The following is a 15,197-nucleotide window of genomic DNA, read 5'->3' on the forward strand; positions in this document are numbered from 1 at the left end:
TGACAAACTTACAGTTACTGGGGTCATGTGACTGTCACACATCTATTGGTCATTGGCATTTAAGACTACAGGACATTGACCCTGTTCAATGGTAAATATACGAATTGCATCCGTGTGAATTTAAGTAACAATCCTGAAAGCTTAGTTGTTAGTAGAGCTTCAAAAAGTAAACAGCACGTACAGAGACAATTCTCACAACCCACAAGTAACACCGATTTTACAATCTGAACCAATAATACTCACTATTGCACGCAGTGGACAACTTATTACTTTGCGAAATAGATTTCTTTCAAAAACTACGGTAGTGCTACCGACATCAAAACAAAAGCAGCCAGAGCAAACGTCCAAACTGAGACGATAACGGTCAACTAGCAATGATGAAAGACGGCATTTTGACGTGCCGAGCAAGAAGTCAAAATACAGAGGACAGAAGAAAGGACAACCAAAGACACAGCAATGCTTTCCACATTGTCACAGAGCAGCAGCAGCACCAGGCTGCCGGGATACGGTACGCAGTGCGCAATGTCACTTGTGCGGCAAAAATGTAATAATCAGTAAGTCAAATGATAATTAAATAGACACCCTAGCTGCAAACAGGCGTTGATATACTTCACTGGGGACATGTTGAAAATGTGTGCCCCGACCGGGACTCGAACCCGGGACCTCCTGCTTACACGGCAGACGCTCTGTCCATCTGAGCCACCGCGGGCACAGACGATAGTGCGTCTGCAGGGACTGATCCCTTGCACGCTCCCCGTGAGATCCACATTGCCAACATGTCCACACCACTACATTCGTAGTGCACCTAATAGATGTAGTGGTGTGGACATGTTGGCAATGTGGATCTCACGGGGAGCGTGCAAGGGATCAGTCCCTGCAGACGCACCACCCTCTGTGCCCGCGGTGGCTCAGACGGATAGAGCGTCTGCCGTGTAAGCAGGAGATCCCGGGTTCGAGGCCCGGTCGGGGCACACATTTTCAACATGTCTCCAGTGAAGTATATCAACGCCTGTTTGCAGCTAGGGTGTCTATTTAATTATCATTTCATTTCTAGCAAAGCTGCACGGTCATCCACGGTATGTGTTCTTTCGGGAACAGATACTACCGTCATATATAATCGGCAAGTCTCCTACAAAAAGCCAAAACCGAAATGCGTGTTGTGCTGACATATATTGAGATTACGGCGTGTCCGGCTTCAGAGACCCATTCGTGTTGTACGGAACTCATTACTCATTCTACAAACATCAATTCGTAATGATAAATATGCCTGTACGATTTGCCCGTCTTTAATTGTTCAGTAGCCAAGTGGAAGCAGGCACAACATTGGCGAGCTTCCTGACCAGCGCCCGGCACGTGACAGACAGTTGTGCCCCGGAAGAATAAGCCGTCGAGACTGTGGATGTTCTTTGCTGCATTTATTATCTGATAATGTAATAATTTTGTTGATGTGGGGAAAAAGAATATCTGGATTTCAGCTTCCAGTAAGTCACTTTTTGTCTTCAGCCGCAACAACCTACAATCGTATAACGTCGTACATTTGATGTGTGTGGCATAACATCACGTATATTCGCTGAAGAAACTAAATTGGTGGAAACAGATTACATTTCAAAATGAATATAATGGAGCTGTGAATATTTATTTAAAAAAGTGTACCTGCTAGAAAGAATGCTGCTATTTCAATTTTTCAATTTCAGTAGAGTAGAATGTGGCAGTAACTCACTACAATTTATGTAATGCAGTTCCTTACGAAGTACTGTATATCTGACCGTCATCAATTATGATAACTTACATTTTTTTAATACCGGAAACGACCTCAGGTTGAAGTGAAGACAGTTTAATTGGAGCAATTGTCAAAGAACAGAGAAAATTAATTTGCCTTGCCAATATTTTTTAAAAACTCTAATTTTTGTTTTAGACTAAGATGATCTACATGGAAGTACACTCTTTAAGACACTAATATACAGAATGTTATCTGTGGCACCAATAGAAAATGAAAATACATTGAAACTAGATTACGACAAATTACTAAGCTTGGGGATGAATTTTGTTCTTCAGTATTAAATTAAAAGTTTGTGGCCTAATCTGGATAAAAGAGCACATGCAGCATCGAAAGTAAATTCACATACACGAATATTATTTTATCCACACCTACAGTTCATAAACAATTAACCAAGAAATCACTATAGTAAAATAACCCAGAGAGCATTCTGAGTAGACAAAGATACGACAAATACCTACGTTGCTTTAATATCAACCACAACTAGTTTAAAAACCAGTATAGTTGCCTCTGATCAATGACGTGCAGGAAAATATCAGTATAGTGTGCATAAAATATTACTTTTTTTTACTTCAGCTGTCCACAGTTCTTTTTTCTGTATTTTGGCATTCATTTCACCATTTAATAGTTCCTAATTCATATAAAATCTCTTTTAGGTCTTGTCTATCTTTTTTCTTGGCACTCCATAGTAGTACCTGCAGCACTCTCTACATGGGAAATTATCAGGTTTTTTCCGCACAAAAAGATGAGAACAGGGGGAGAAAAAAAAGGGTGACTGGCCCAGAGAGCACAGTTGCATGGAAAGAGCCGAAGACAGGCAGAACACTCGATATCACAGTGGGGAACACAGCAAGAACTCGCAATGCCATGACATTCTCCCGAACACTAACCCTGTAAACTCTTACAGGTGTGTTCATTACTGCTGTTTGGTTATCAATCATTCCTGAAACAGCTGAGGTGTCAGAAGAACAATGCCGAAACCGTACATCCACCGGGTCACCAAGTGAATGATGCCACAATTACGAGTCAAAAATTAACAAGCAGCAATGCCGTGTACACCCGAGTCCATAAATTTCATAACAAATTCCCATCTTCTGAAACAATCCAAATTCCCTCCCTGCCTTCTGCCTCTGACTCACTCACTCACTCACTCACTCACTCACTCTCTCTCTCTCTCCCCCCTTTTTTTACTTTTTTAATTTTTCAAAATCTGTGCACAAACTGCTATGGCGAATATAAATATTTCTCTACCTCTAATCATAGGTACAATGACCGACGTACAATATTTTCATAAGTGACTACCCTCTACTACGCCTAAAATGATAGTTAAACTCTATGTTCAAAACAACTACTTATGCCTCAACTCACTACAAAAGAAATTGTGTTACATTTTTTTCCCATATTTCGTTTCTTACAAAATCTCCTTGCTGCAGGTTCAGAAAATGTCAAAGTGCCCTGCCTGACAATTGTCCGGTATGTGGAAGCACCAGCAGTGAACGTAAGTGTGTGTGTGTGTGTGTGTGTGTGTGTGTGTGTGTGTGTGTGTGTGTTTTTTATGGAAGTGGATTGGCGGCTCCTTTGAGTGTCCTGTGCACCACGACCAGATAATGGATATACTTGGAAGGAGAGACGGCACTGGTTGTATTTTTTTGTTTTATTAACCGCAAAATCGATTTTCGGTCACTCAGTGACCGTCCTCAGTGCTGTAATATACAATTTAAATTGTTAGGTACTGGTGTCAACAAGCTTACAGCGATCACATAAACTGTCTCTCCTTCCAAGTATATTTTACGGAAGTGTCTTCATCTTTCCTGTCTGCAACTTAATGTGTCTTTTTTACGATAAGTAGCAATCTGTCTTCCTATATTGTTGATATTCCTACCTGGAGCTCCCATTGTTTAGTAACTAAGTACAAAAGTAAAGCATGATATGAAAAAAAAAAACGTGAAGAAAGGCATCTGATGGAGATAGGGAATATGCAAAAGATTATAAACCATCATAACAAAAATCTTAGATCCAGAAATCTTATGCTGCTTTGTGTCGTTAACAGGGTTACCATTGTTGTGTCATTAACAGGATTACTACTGTTGAGTCACTAAAATAGGAGTGGAAAATAGCAATAATAAATCTGCTGCGTAAAGAGGGTGAGATAGGCAACTTCTCAACAATTACATTTCTGCCTGTGGCATATAAAATATTATCAAAAATTCTCCTGAACAGAATTGAATAAACTTTAGACAAACAACTAGGAGAATATCAAGACTTTCAAAAGGAAAGGTATTACACAGAACAGAGTTTTTAAATTTAAAATCAATAATCTGCCAGGGAATGTTAACCAGCAAATCTATTATGATCTCTTTTACATATTTCAAGAAAGTATTTGATTCGGTAGACAGAGAAATAATAGACAAAATCATTAGAGAAATTAGTGTTGAAGTGAGATTAGTAAACACAATTTGTGAAACTCCAACAAATACATTATCTTAAGTGAAATTCATGAGAGAAATATCTCAGCCCTTTGAAATAAAACCTGGTGTTAGACAAGGAGACAGTTTATCACCTTTACTGTGTATATGTGTTTTAGAAGGAAAAAAGTAAGAATGTGGAATTTGGAGCTAAAAGAAGAGAGGAGGAGGAGGAGAAGGAAAGAAAGAAAGAAAGAAAGAAAGGACAAAACTGGATCAATAATTCTGAGAAAAGAAATGGAACCAAGAGAATTAATCAATCTTTTTACAGACAATTTTGCAATACTTTCAGAAAATCCGACAGAAGCAGTTACTCAAATAAATCTTCTGGGAAAAAAATAGCAAATAAAAGTCGTTCCAAAATTTCAACAGAAAAAGCCAAATTCATGACAATTACAACAAATGCACCAAAGTACACAGAAAAACAGCAGGTAAAATAAAGAGAAATAGTTAATTTAAATATCTTGGAGAAACTGTACAGCAAAATGAGCTAGAAAAATTTGCAATAGATGCTAAAACCTCATAAAATGGAAATAACATATACACACGAATGATAACGATGAACTATAAGCAGGAAAGAAGAGAGGTACTTGAAAGACGGATAATTAGAAAAATAATGAATGCAATTTAAATTACACATGGCTGGAAAATGAGAAGTAATGGCAAAGCAAAAATTAACTTTTTTTTGTACACTTCTACCAAATAAACGAGAACTGGCTAATGAAACAAAATATTGATGTATTTATGGAAAAAGGAACAAAAATAGCATAAAAACGAGAGAACAACAACAAAAAACATCACAGTTCGCAAATAACAGCGGGAAACTTTTTTAAAGAATAACGTAGTAAATTTAGAAGGCTTTCAAAGCAGAAGATATGAGAAAAAAGAACAATATGGGCAAAAGACCGTATTAAGAAGTCAAGAGACAGAAGATGAAGGAGTACTGGGGAAATAGGAAACGACAAAGAAAGTAGTTACATGGTTCAAGATCATCATCATTAAAGAGATTAAAAAGTAATAATAACAATAATAACAATGACACATGCTTTGAAAAAAACACCACAGGACCACACTTAAAAAGCAGTTTACAACAGAATGGAAGTGAAGTAGATGAGTATATACGGCAGAAACAAGTTTGCATTTCAATTAACATTTGTCTCCTCTTCATAGTTTTCATACAACTTTTACTAATAACCCATAACCTCACAAGCCGTTCACTGCTACCTCTCCTGCCTGTGATAGTCTACTAACAAGGAATATCCAGAAAATAACCTCGGTTTTGGTGTAGTGTGTTATGCTGCAACAGTGAGAAAGGCAAGTCGCTTCTTATTCGCTAACAGTAGCCTTTCAAAATAAGTGCTGCAATTTAAAATCCTGGCGAATGTGAAATCTGCTATGTAATGCTGCTCTTAGTAGCAAAAGATCTCAATGCAGTTAACATTACATCATAAAATTCGTGCCACGTACGAACAGTCATGTTGTTTATTTAAGAATGGAAAGATGAATGTTAATGATGAGGCAGTATGCAAACTGAAAATGGAGGAAAAACCTCGTTATGGAACCTTTTTGACAGGACTACTTGATTTATCATCATCATCATATGAAGTGGTGATGATAGCTACGCAACACAATCTGGTACCACCCATTTCGGACAACTCCCCCACATGGCATAACAGCACCGACATCATCTGACCTAATGGAGACAACACCCACAAATCTCACTGTTCTGGCCAAGCAAAATAGAACTTCAAAAATAACAGTGACACTGTCCATCACATAATTGTCACATTCTCGGGGCAACAACAATTGTTGCTCTTAAGCAAACACTAATTCTTCTCCTTTCTTCCCTTCAAACATCGCTTCAAAAAATATAAATATACACATTCACGAGTTCGCACTTACATAAATATCTACACAGATTCAATTGGACCCCCGCACCTCCGAGGCATCCCTCTGAAACGGCAGCTCGCCGGGACGCACCGACCTCTGCTCTGGGGGACAGACACGTCCCGGGTGTGACGGAGAGTGTCTTATACGAGAGAGCACAAATCGATACACACGGGTGCGTATTCTTTGGAAAAAAACACCTGACTAATATAAAAAAATTACACTGCTTATTGACTTTATAGTTTCTTTTTGAAATACAATAATTGTTGTTATAAACACCTGGGCTTGCCCATTGTCCAAACAAAATATCTTCCTGTAATACAACAACACTTCACTTTAAATGTCAGTGGCTACATGTTGACCATGTATAACTGTCACTCACAGTTTTAAATCCAAGACACAGTCACAACTGGCTCACATAGGTAAACAGTGAAGGATGAGTTGCTACAGGGAAACTGGATTTATAAGTGTAGGGAATGCCTACACGTGTACTGTGACAAGACTGTTGCAAGTTCTAGACACAAAAAACAGTTGCAGTTACGGAAACTTTGGGTCATGTCACAGGCTCGTAGAGCTGGTCGGCTATCGTGTGGAAGGAAAAAAGGTCTCAGTTTTATTAGGAGAATAGTGAATGACGGGTGAACAAACAAAGGAGCCAAAGCGATCCTCTTCCTATCTTTCCAACTCTCACAGACAAAATGTACAAAGAGTTGGTGTGCAGAATGCATTTTGAACATAACAACAACAGACATACCACAACATCAGTGCACTCAGAGAGCAGTACCTCACAGAATGTAACAAGGCCATTTTACTAAATCTGCACAACTAAAGGTAATTAATAGACAGTAATCATCAGCAGTTTAAAATTCCTACTGTGTCAAACGGGACCGTGTTATTTACATTACCACAGAGGTAAATTATACAGCGGGGACAGAAAGTAGAAATGAGCGAAGGGCGAGCTCACCGCAAAACTCTAGGAAAATCTTGTTTCTCTCGTTTGGTACCCGTACAACTGTGTCATTTGTAAACAATCTGCTACTATTTTCCGCACCATCCTTGGCCAGAAAAGAAGCATATTCAGTTTCACAATTTCAATTTTTTCTGTATAGATGTGACTACTGGTCTGTATAACGACAGACCTGGGCTCCACACAATCACTCGGTGGAACTGAAAAACGTCCTGTTAGCAGTACTTAGAACTTACGAGAACGTACCCACTTTGCGAGAAGAAATCTGCACAACGGTTTACAAAATGTGTGAAACTAGCAAGAAATTGCGTTCGGTCTCAGACGAGCTGTAATAACTATCAGATCGATAATGTTCTGCCAGACCAGCTGCCGAGAAACGGGCACCCTCCCTTCTGTTTCCGACAAACATTTTCAAAGGTCCGTGTAGAATATCACTCGTATAGGTAGATTAAAGAATATACCGCAGATCTGACAATCTAAAGAGGACCTAGGTAGAGCCCAGACAGAAGCAATGGAAGAAGTAAACACAAAACTGTTCAGCCAAAAGATAAACTGCTGGACAACATGGGGAAAAAAACCTGCACTCTGTGGTCCAACAGGACCTGTACAGAAATAATAAAAATATTAACAATAACTCATCAAAGCTGAGATACTCCGGCTCAAGTTTGAGCAATTTCCAAGTCACAGAATGACAAACATTCGCTCTTTCACTGTAGTTCTATATCGACAGTGAAGTCTGGCCGAGCCTCTACTAACCGAAATGTGCAGTAATGGAAACAAAGTAAACCGAAACTTTAACCCACCGGCCGGCAGCCGATGCGGCAGAATTTGTCACTCTGACAATCTACAGAGTCTGTGCACCCTGTTACAAGGAAATATTGTAATAAAAATTTACGTAACACCAACTGCTCCAGAGTGTGGCGCACCGCCACGTCGCCTGCCGAAACAGACTCCCTTTTCAGTACTCGGTACAAGCACAGTGGCGGCACACCCGGGCCGCAGCTCCTTCCCCGGCGCGTCGCTAGCCCGGCCGCAGCCAGAGCACACTACACGAAGCAGCTGCAGCAGTGTCTGTGGCGACGCGTCTGGGTCTGCCGTGCGCCCAGGCAGCGGTCTAGCGCTTGCGGCGGCAGAAGCGCTTGTGCTCCTTCTGCCAGTGCAGCTGCTGACAGTCGATGCTGCAGTACGCCGTGTTCCAGCAGCAGTGGTAGATGGCCTCGCTCTCGCAATTGTAGCACTGAAACAGGAGTGCGGGGCTTAGTAAACGCATGTGTCCACTGAAGTTTAGTATAATTTAGTTATTTGACAAGGGGGCATTACAGACTAGGGACGAGAAAAACCGACCGACCGATAAGTATTTTACTTCAGAATAACTGCAATCTTTTGGTATTTCCTTGCTCTCTGCTACTAGAAATACACTAATGGCCATTAAAATTGCTACACCAAGAAGAAATGCAGGTGATAAAAGGGTATTCATTGAACAAATATATTACACTAGAACTGACATGTGACTACATTTTCACGCAATTTGGGTGCATAGATCCTGAGAAATCAGTATCCAGAACAACCACCTCTGGCCGTAATAACGGCCTCGATATCCTTGGACATTGAGTCCAACAGAGCTCGGATGGCGTGTACAGGTACAGCTGCCCATGCAGCTTCAACACGATACCACAGTTCATCGAGAGTAGTGACTGACGTATTGTGACGAGCCAGTTGCTCAGCCACCATTCACCAGACGTTGTCAATTGGTGAGAGGTCTGGAGAATGTACTGGCCAGGGCAGCAGTCGAACATTTTCTGTATCCAGAAAGGCCCGTACAGGACCTGCAACATGCAGGCGTGCATTATCCTGCTGAAATGTACGGTTTCGCAGAGATCGAATGAAGGGTAGAGCCACAGGTCATAACACATCTGAAAGTAACGTCCACTGTTAAAAGTGCTGTCAATGTGAACAAGAGGTGACAGAGACGTGCAACCGATGGCACCCCATACCATCACGCCGGGTGAGACGCCAGTATGGCGATGACGAATACACGCTTCCAATGTGCGTTCACTGCAATGTCGCCAAACACGGATACGACCATCGTGATGTTGTAAACAGAACCTGGATTCATCCAAAAAAATGACGTTTCGCCATTCGTGCACCCAGGTTCGTCGTCGAGTACACCATCGTAGGCGCTCCTGTCTGTGATGCAGCGTCAAGGGTAACCGCACCCACGGTCTCTGAGCTGATAGTCCATGCTGCCGCAAACGTCGTCTAACTGTTCGTGCAGATGGTTGTAGTCTTGCAAACGTCCCCATCGGTTGCCTCAGGGATCGAAACGTGGCTGCACGATCCGTTACAGCCATGTGGATAAGATGCCTGTCATCTCGACTGCTAATGATACGAGGTCGTTGGGATCCAGCATGGCGTTCCGTATTACCCTCCTGAACCGACAGATTCCATATTCTGCTAACAGTCACTGGATTTCGACCAACGCGAGCAGCAATGTTGCGATACGATAAACCACAATCACGATAGGCTACAATTCGACCTTTATCAAAGTCGGAAACGTGATGGTGCGCATTTCTCCTCCTTATACGAGGCATCACAATAACGTTTCACCAGGCAACTCCGGTCAACTGCTGTTTGTGTACGAGAAATCGGTTGGAAACTATCCTGATTTCAGCACGTTGTAGGTGTCGCCACTGTCGTCAACCTTGTGTGAATGCTCTGAAAAGCTACTCATTTGCATATCACAGCATCTTCTTCCTGTTGATTAAATTTCGTGTCTGTAACACGTCATCTTCGTGGTGTAGCAATTTTAATGGCCAGTAGTGGGTTCTTTTTTTTTTTCTGATGATGGGTATAAAAGCGATGTATCAGCTTGCTCATAACAGTGGTGCAAATTTTTTTTTTTTTTAAGAAAAAAATTTTCTAACGACAAGTTTGGTAGGGCACCTTGTGAGTTCTGATAGATAGATATCACTTTTGCATGATAGTGAAAGGAGTCAACCTACAGGTCAACACATTATAGAATGAGTATTTACGAACAGATTGGAGAATAAATATTTGCCGTTTGGTTCATTCATTCATTACTAAAATTTTAACTATTATAATGTAATTGTAGCTGGTAAATGCTATTTTGGCCACTATCTAAACTGTTCATTGGAATATTTTAAGAGAGCATTTTTTGTTTTTGTCAGCAAAAAGTCAATTTATTCAAATTCACATTAAAAAGTAAAAATGCATACATATTTGACTAAAAAACAGCTGTTTCATTTGAAATAGTTAAAGGAAAATGAACACTACAATTTTTACACAAAAACTTATTATTTGTCTGCCAGTTCTATGAAATAATAAGAAAGAGGATGTTGTGGCACGAGTAATACATTGAAAACTTAACGAACAATTCATAGTTTATGATAAAAACAGAAATTAGTTCATACGCTGCTGTCTCTGTATAATATACCTTCGCCTGCTTGTAGCCCCCAGAAACAACTTAATACGAAAAATAGATTTCTCCAACCTTAGTTTTGATGCTTTTACGCACTATTTGCACCAAGTAGTGGTACAATCCTCTATTACAACTGATTTTTAACAGAGATTTAAAAAATTTGAATAATTAGTAGAATAGTGGTCAATTTTTTTGTAGTATTCGAACTCTCCATACTTTTTCATGAAAAACAGCAAATGATGGATGGACTAAGTCTTTTTTTACCTATTTTATTTGATTTATGATTCTATGTATCATGAAAAGTATAATGAATGCGAAAGCCTGAGAGGGTCATAGAATTTTTCAGTCTTTGTGCAATGTCTACATTTATTGTTCAAAAGTAATAATAGTACTGAAAAACAAAACGTCAGTTATTTTAGAGACTGTGACAGTTAGGTTAAACTGGAGATGAAAATAACTGGTTTAACTGAAAACCAGTTATTCCACTGAAAACCACCATCCCTATTACAAATGCCCCTCTTAAGGCCTCTGTAAATGATCAACTCATTTGTAAAATTTAACCTCACTTTTGCAGCAATGCACTCTACATATCGCACCACGAAATATTTTGACACTAGTGAGCATTGTATGAAGTGCAATGCAGGGCATACACTTTAAACCTTGAAATCTGCTCTAGTTGCCAGATATCTCAAAGTTACAGATATTAGTTTGGCAAGCAACTAGCTATTATTTAATAAACACATGCATAAAAAGGTCAAACTTGATTGTCAAATTGGTCAGCAATCAAAATATCCCTCAATATTTAAAAATACAGCTGATGTTCGGCAAACATCTCAAACAGAACGGCAACTCTCAAATAATTTGACAAACGCATAAAGTCTGACAAACTGTCGGATCTTCTACAGACGCCTGCAGATTCTCTTCGTACTTTAAGCATTTGAAGGTAAATGCATAGACACCACCTCCCTAACACAGAAAGAAAAGTTTTGGAGCGCTGTTAAGTACGATGCATTTTGAGCTTTTTAACAGAGCCCCAATGGCTGAATGTGTGGTCCTGTAACGGCGAAGTCGATGGTTTGACTCTCAGCATTAACAATTAACAACAAATTCCTTTTAATTTTTTTTAAAATTTTACATTAATTTTCAAATGAGAATGTTGACAGACAAATATTGAATCATAATTTTGAATAAAACAGCATGTTTTTACTTTCAATTGGTAACTGCATAAAAATGTGAATAATGAAACAGAAAACAAAATCTTTTTCTAGTTATAGAGGTTTAACAGTATTATTAACATATAAACGTTTTTCCTTTAACAATGAGGCATTTTCGTATCAAATTGTAATTTATTTTCATTTAATCTCTTGCCACTGATATTCAAATTCTGTAACTACAAAGAAAAAGAAAAACACACAAAATAACAAAAACGTCTATTGCTGTGATGTGGAGCAAATTAGTTTTGCAAATATAGGACACTTTCTCAGTGGAAAACATGACAATATGCTCTCCACATACCTGATTGAAGTTACCAACCCCCCCCCCCCCCTCACACACACACACACACACACACACACACACAGAGAGAGAGAGAGAGAGAGAGAGAGTGGACAAAATACTGGAGCATTCTCACCGATGTGCTCCCTATCTCTAAGAAATTACAGGTGAAATGACTTAATAGTAATGTGATTGTTTAGCTTCACTGTTTCAGATTTTTTAAAAATAGCAGAATTTAAATTGTTTTAATCTCATATTTTGAACAATATAAAGAGAATGAAAGTAAGAGTAGTTTATTCGTTTTACTTGCTGCATTTCCTAAACTTTTCTGTATTTCACACTTTTTTGGGGGTCAGTCTGCTGAAAAGTGTAAAAAGGGAATTTTACAGTAAATTGTTGAAGCCAAACTAACTCTAGTATGATACTTTGGTGCTCGGAAGAGAGTGCACAAATAGATCCTAGACAGACCCACGAGATTGTGATGGAGGTCACGAAGGGAGAGGTTTCGGCCGATTTCTTACCGTACAGCCGGTGCCGTCGGTGTTCGACAGACGAGTAACCTGAGAGAAAATAGACATCTGTACGAAGGCAACATTAAGTGCTTCCACTCAAAGTGACGAACAACCAAACTGTGACTATGTCTGAGGCAGCACGTGCTGAAGCAAAGCATAATTTTGTCAGCCCCATCACGAGCCAGACATCAGTCCAGACGGAAGCAAACAGAATGGGGCAGGGGCGACTGTACTCCGGACTTTTACGGCCTCTAGTTAGCCTACGAGGCCAAAACAAGAGCAGTCACCAAACGTGTCGGCAAGCCAGCATCGGGGACTACCTGCCGTGGAGAAGGAGCTGATTATGTCTTCTGCCAAGATAGGTTTCACATTCTGCCCCAGTTCCAATTGTCTGAAAACTGTAGTCACCGTATTCCTACACCTCCACGGGGAAGAAAACAGAAGCTGTTCCAACTTTTGTGTATTTTTAACAGTTACCACCATTTTGAGCAAGCTGTCACCTTTTGAACAATGACTGCATACCAAAATCAAATTTTGGATTCAGTTCCTCAGTACTTCTGGCATATGTTTATTGGTCTCCTTAACATTATAATTTATATTACAAAGTTAATTTGCAACTGACATTCAAGCAATCTCGAAATAAAAATAACGGCTGTAATATAAATTTGGCTGTATGCTGGTCATTAGAGAAGAACCCAGGATTTCTTAAGTATATGGAAAGATTATTAATTATTGAGTGGTGTCCTGTTTGTGTCAGAGCATATGTTTCCTAACTAGAGACAAGAAATGAGATGAGGTCTCTAAACTCATTTTAAACCCACCAGTGGATCCTCTGACATCACCTTCAAACACACAGTCTCCGTACACTCTAGCACTCAGATTGTCAGTCTCCGTAGCTGTCTGTTTTAACTGAAGACCCGTCACTCGAGTCTCCTGTCCAGGGCAAGTGGACTATGCCAGCGTAGAAAGAAGAGTGAGTACGCATACTGACTTCTCTCTCTCTCTCTCTCTCTCTCTCTCTCTCTCTCTCTCTCTCTCTCGTGTGTGTGTGTGTGTGTGTGTGTGTGTGTGTGTGTGTGTGTGTGTGAGAGAGAGAGAGAGAGAGAGAGAGAGAGAGAGAGAGAGAGAGAGAGAGAGGGAGGCACTTGCTCATCTGCCGGTATACAGGTATCTGATCTATATACCATACGTAGATTAAGGAAAGGCAAACCTACATTTCCACAACCCCCCCCCCCCCCCCACCGTGGCAATAATATGCCATTCAAATTCACCGTCATTCTGAGCAGTGGTTCTCTTTCCACAGGGTTTTGAAACTGGAACTTCAATTATGAACACCCTGTAAGTTTATGTATTGGGGAGGGGTGGGGGGGGTGGGGGGGTGGATCAAAGAGGGCTGTAAATTTAGTAATCAAGAATGTAACCATTACGACTGCATCGGACGAACTTTGTTCGTTCTCCATCTAAAGTGCGGACTAGCATCAAGCTGTTTCCAGACATCAGGCATTCCTGTGATGGAGCAAACCTGCAATTGAACACACCGGATCCCTTAATTTTCATCTCGTATCCTCCACAATCTCTCAATACACAGCCCGTCAGAAGCCACCCAATCCCGGCAGTCTATCTTTTCACCTCATCACGGCAGTGAGCTACGGCACGCTTCAGTAAGATGCAAAGAATTGGTGAGCACGAAGCGACCGCAACGGTGCCGCTCTCACACTTGCAGAAGGACGGAAGCCGGCACAGTGCCGACGTACGCGACCCCCGACACCCGCGGAGGGAGTGCCGCCGGGACTCACCCACTGCTTGCGCTTCACCTCGGACACCTGCTGCTTGTGGCGCGCCTCCAGCGCGCGCAGCTCCTCGGCGTGCTTCTCCTCCAGCTGCCGCACGGCGCGCTGTCGCTCCAGTTCCAGCTCCGCCCTCACCTGCGAGGTCAAACTCTCGATATTTACTGACAGACACGAAACAACATTTACTCGTAATACACGAAGTGTGATCAGAAAGTAATGGTAATTTTTTAATTTTTCAGACATTATATATTTAATTTTCAATTTTTTAAAATTTTTTATCTTCTCGAAACACACGTTCGGTGCACATTTGCATTTGCAGCTGTTTCGAATATTTTGTTTTCTGTCTATAGTTGAAAAGGTCGTACGTGTTTTTGAAAGCTCGGTGAATTTTTTCTTTCGAAAAAGACTGATCGAAGAATTTCCATTACATTTTGCTCGAAAAGTGGAATAAACGTTCCACAGAGGGTCGAGAAGACGTCTGAGATAACGACCGCACTAGACGTCCTACCCCTCCAGTTACCGACAACAGCGCGGAATAAGTACAGAAAATTGCCGAATCACCGTCAGAGAGGTTCCTGACGACGTAAGCACATCCTTCGGCCCATTCTGAGTAATTTTTTCCGGATGTTTTGTACACAAAACGTGCACTGTTTGTTCCGAAATCTCTCGAATTTCAACCGAAAATGGCGTCACCTCGATATCACGCAGGAACTGCTGAATGAAATCGACGACAATCCAGAACTTCCAAAAAAGGTTATAACAAGTGACGAATACTGATATATAGGTATGTTGTCAAAACCGAAGCCCAATCGTCCCAATGGAAACTGCCTGGAGGGAGGGAGGGAGGGAGAGAGAGAGAGAGAGAG

At 40.7% G+C, this 15,197-nt stretch overlaps 1 protein-coding gene and 2 non-coding genes across 3 annotated transcripts in view; 1 reads left to right on the forward strand and 2 right to left on the reverse strand.

The window, feature by feature from the left end:
- Positions 1-635: 635 nt before the first annotated feature.
- Trnat-ugu lies at positions 636-710 on the reverse strand. The gene has a single exon. It is a non-coding gene; the product is annotated as a tRNA-Thr (tRNA).
- Positions 711-896: 186 nt separating this feature from the next.
- Positions 897-971, forward strand: Trnat-ugu. Its single transcript has one exon. It is a non-coding gene; the product is annotated as a tRNA-Thr (tRNA).
- A 3,845-nt stretch (positions 972-4,816) lies between these two features.
- Positions 4,817-15,197, reverse strand: part of LOC124720190 (zinc finger MYND domain-containing protein 11-like) — a 221,012-nt gene continuing 210,631 nt past the window's right edge. Inside the window, exons 15-16 of the mRNA XM_047245513.1 lie at positions 14,338-14,466; positions 4,817-8,333 (exon numbers count right to left, since the gene is read on the reverse strand). Of these exons, the coding sequence (XP_047101469.1) occupies positions 8,211-8,333; positions 14,338-14,466 (252 nt within the window). The 3' untranslated portion in view covers positions 4,817-8,210. The remainder of the gene's footprint in view (positions 8,334-14,337; positions 14,467-15,197) is intronic.

Source organism: Schistocerca piceifrons, chromosome 11 (genome assembly GCF_021461385.2).
Source record: "Schistocerca piceifrons isolate TAMUIC-IGC-003096 chromosome 11, iqSchPice1.1, whole genome shotgun sequence".
NCBI classification, from domain to species: domain Eukaryota; kingdom Metazoa; phylum Arthropoda; class Insecta; order Orthoptera; family Acrididae; genus Schistocerca; species Schistocerca piceifrons.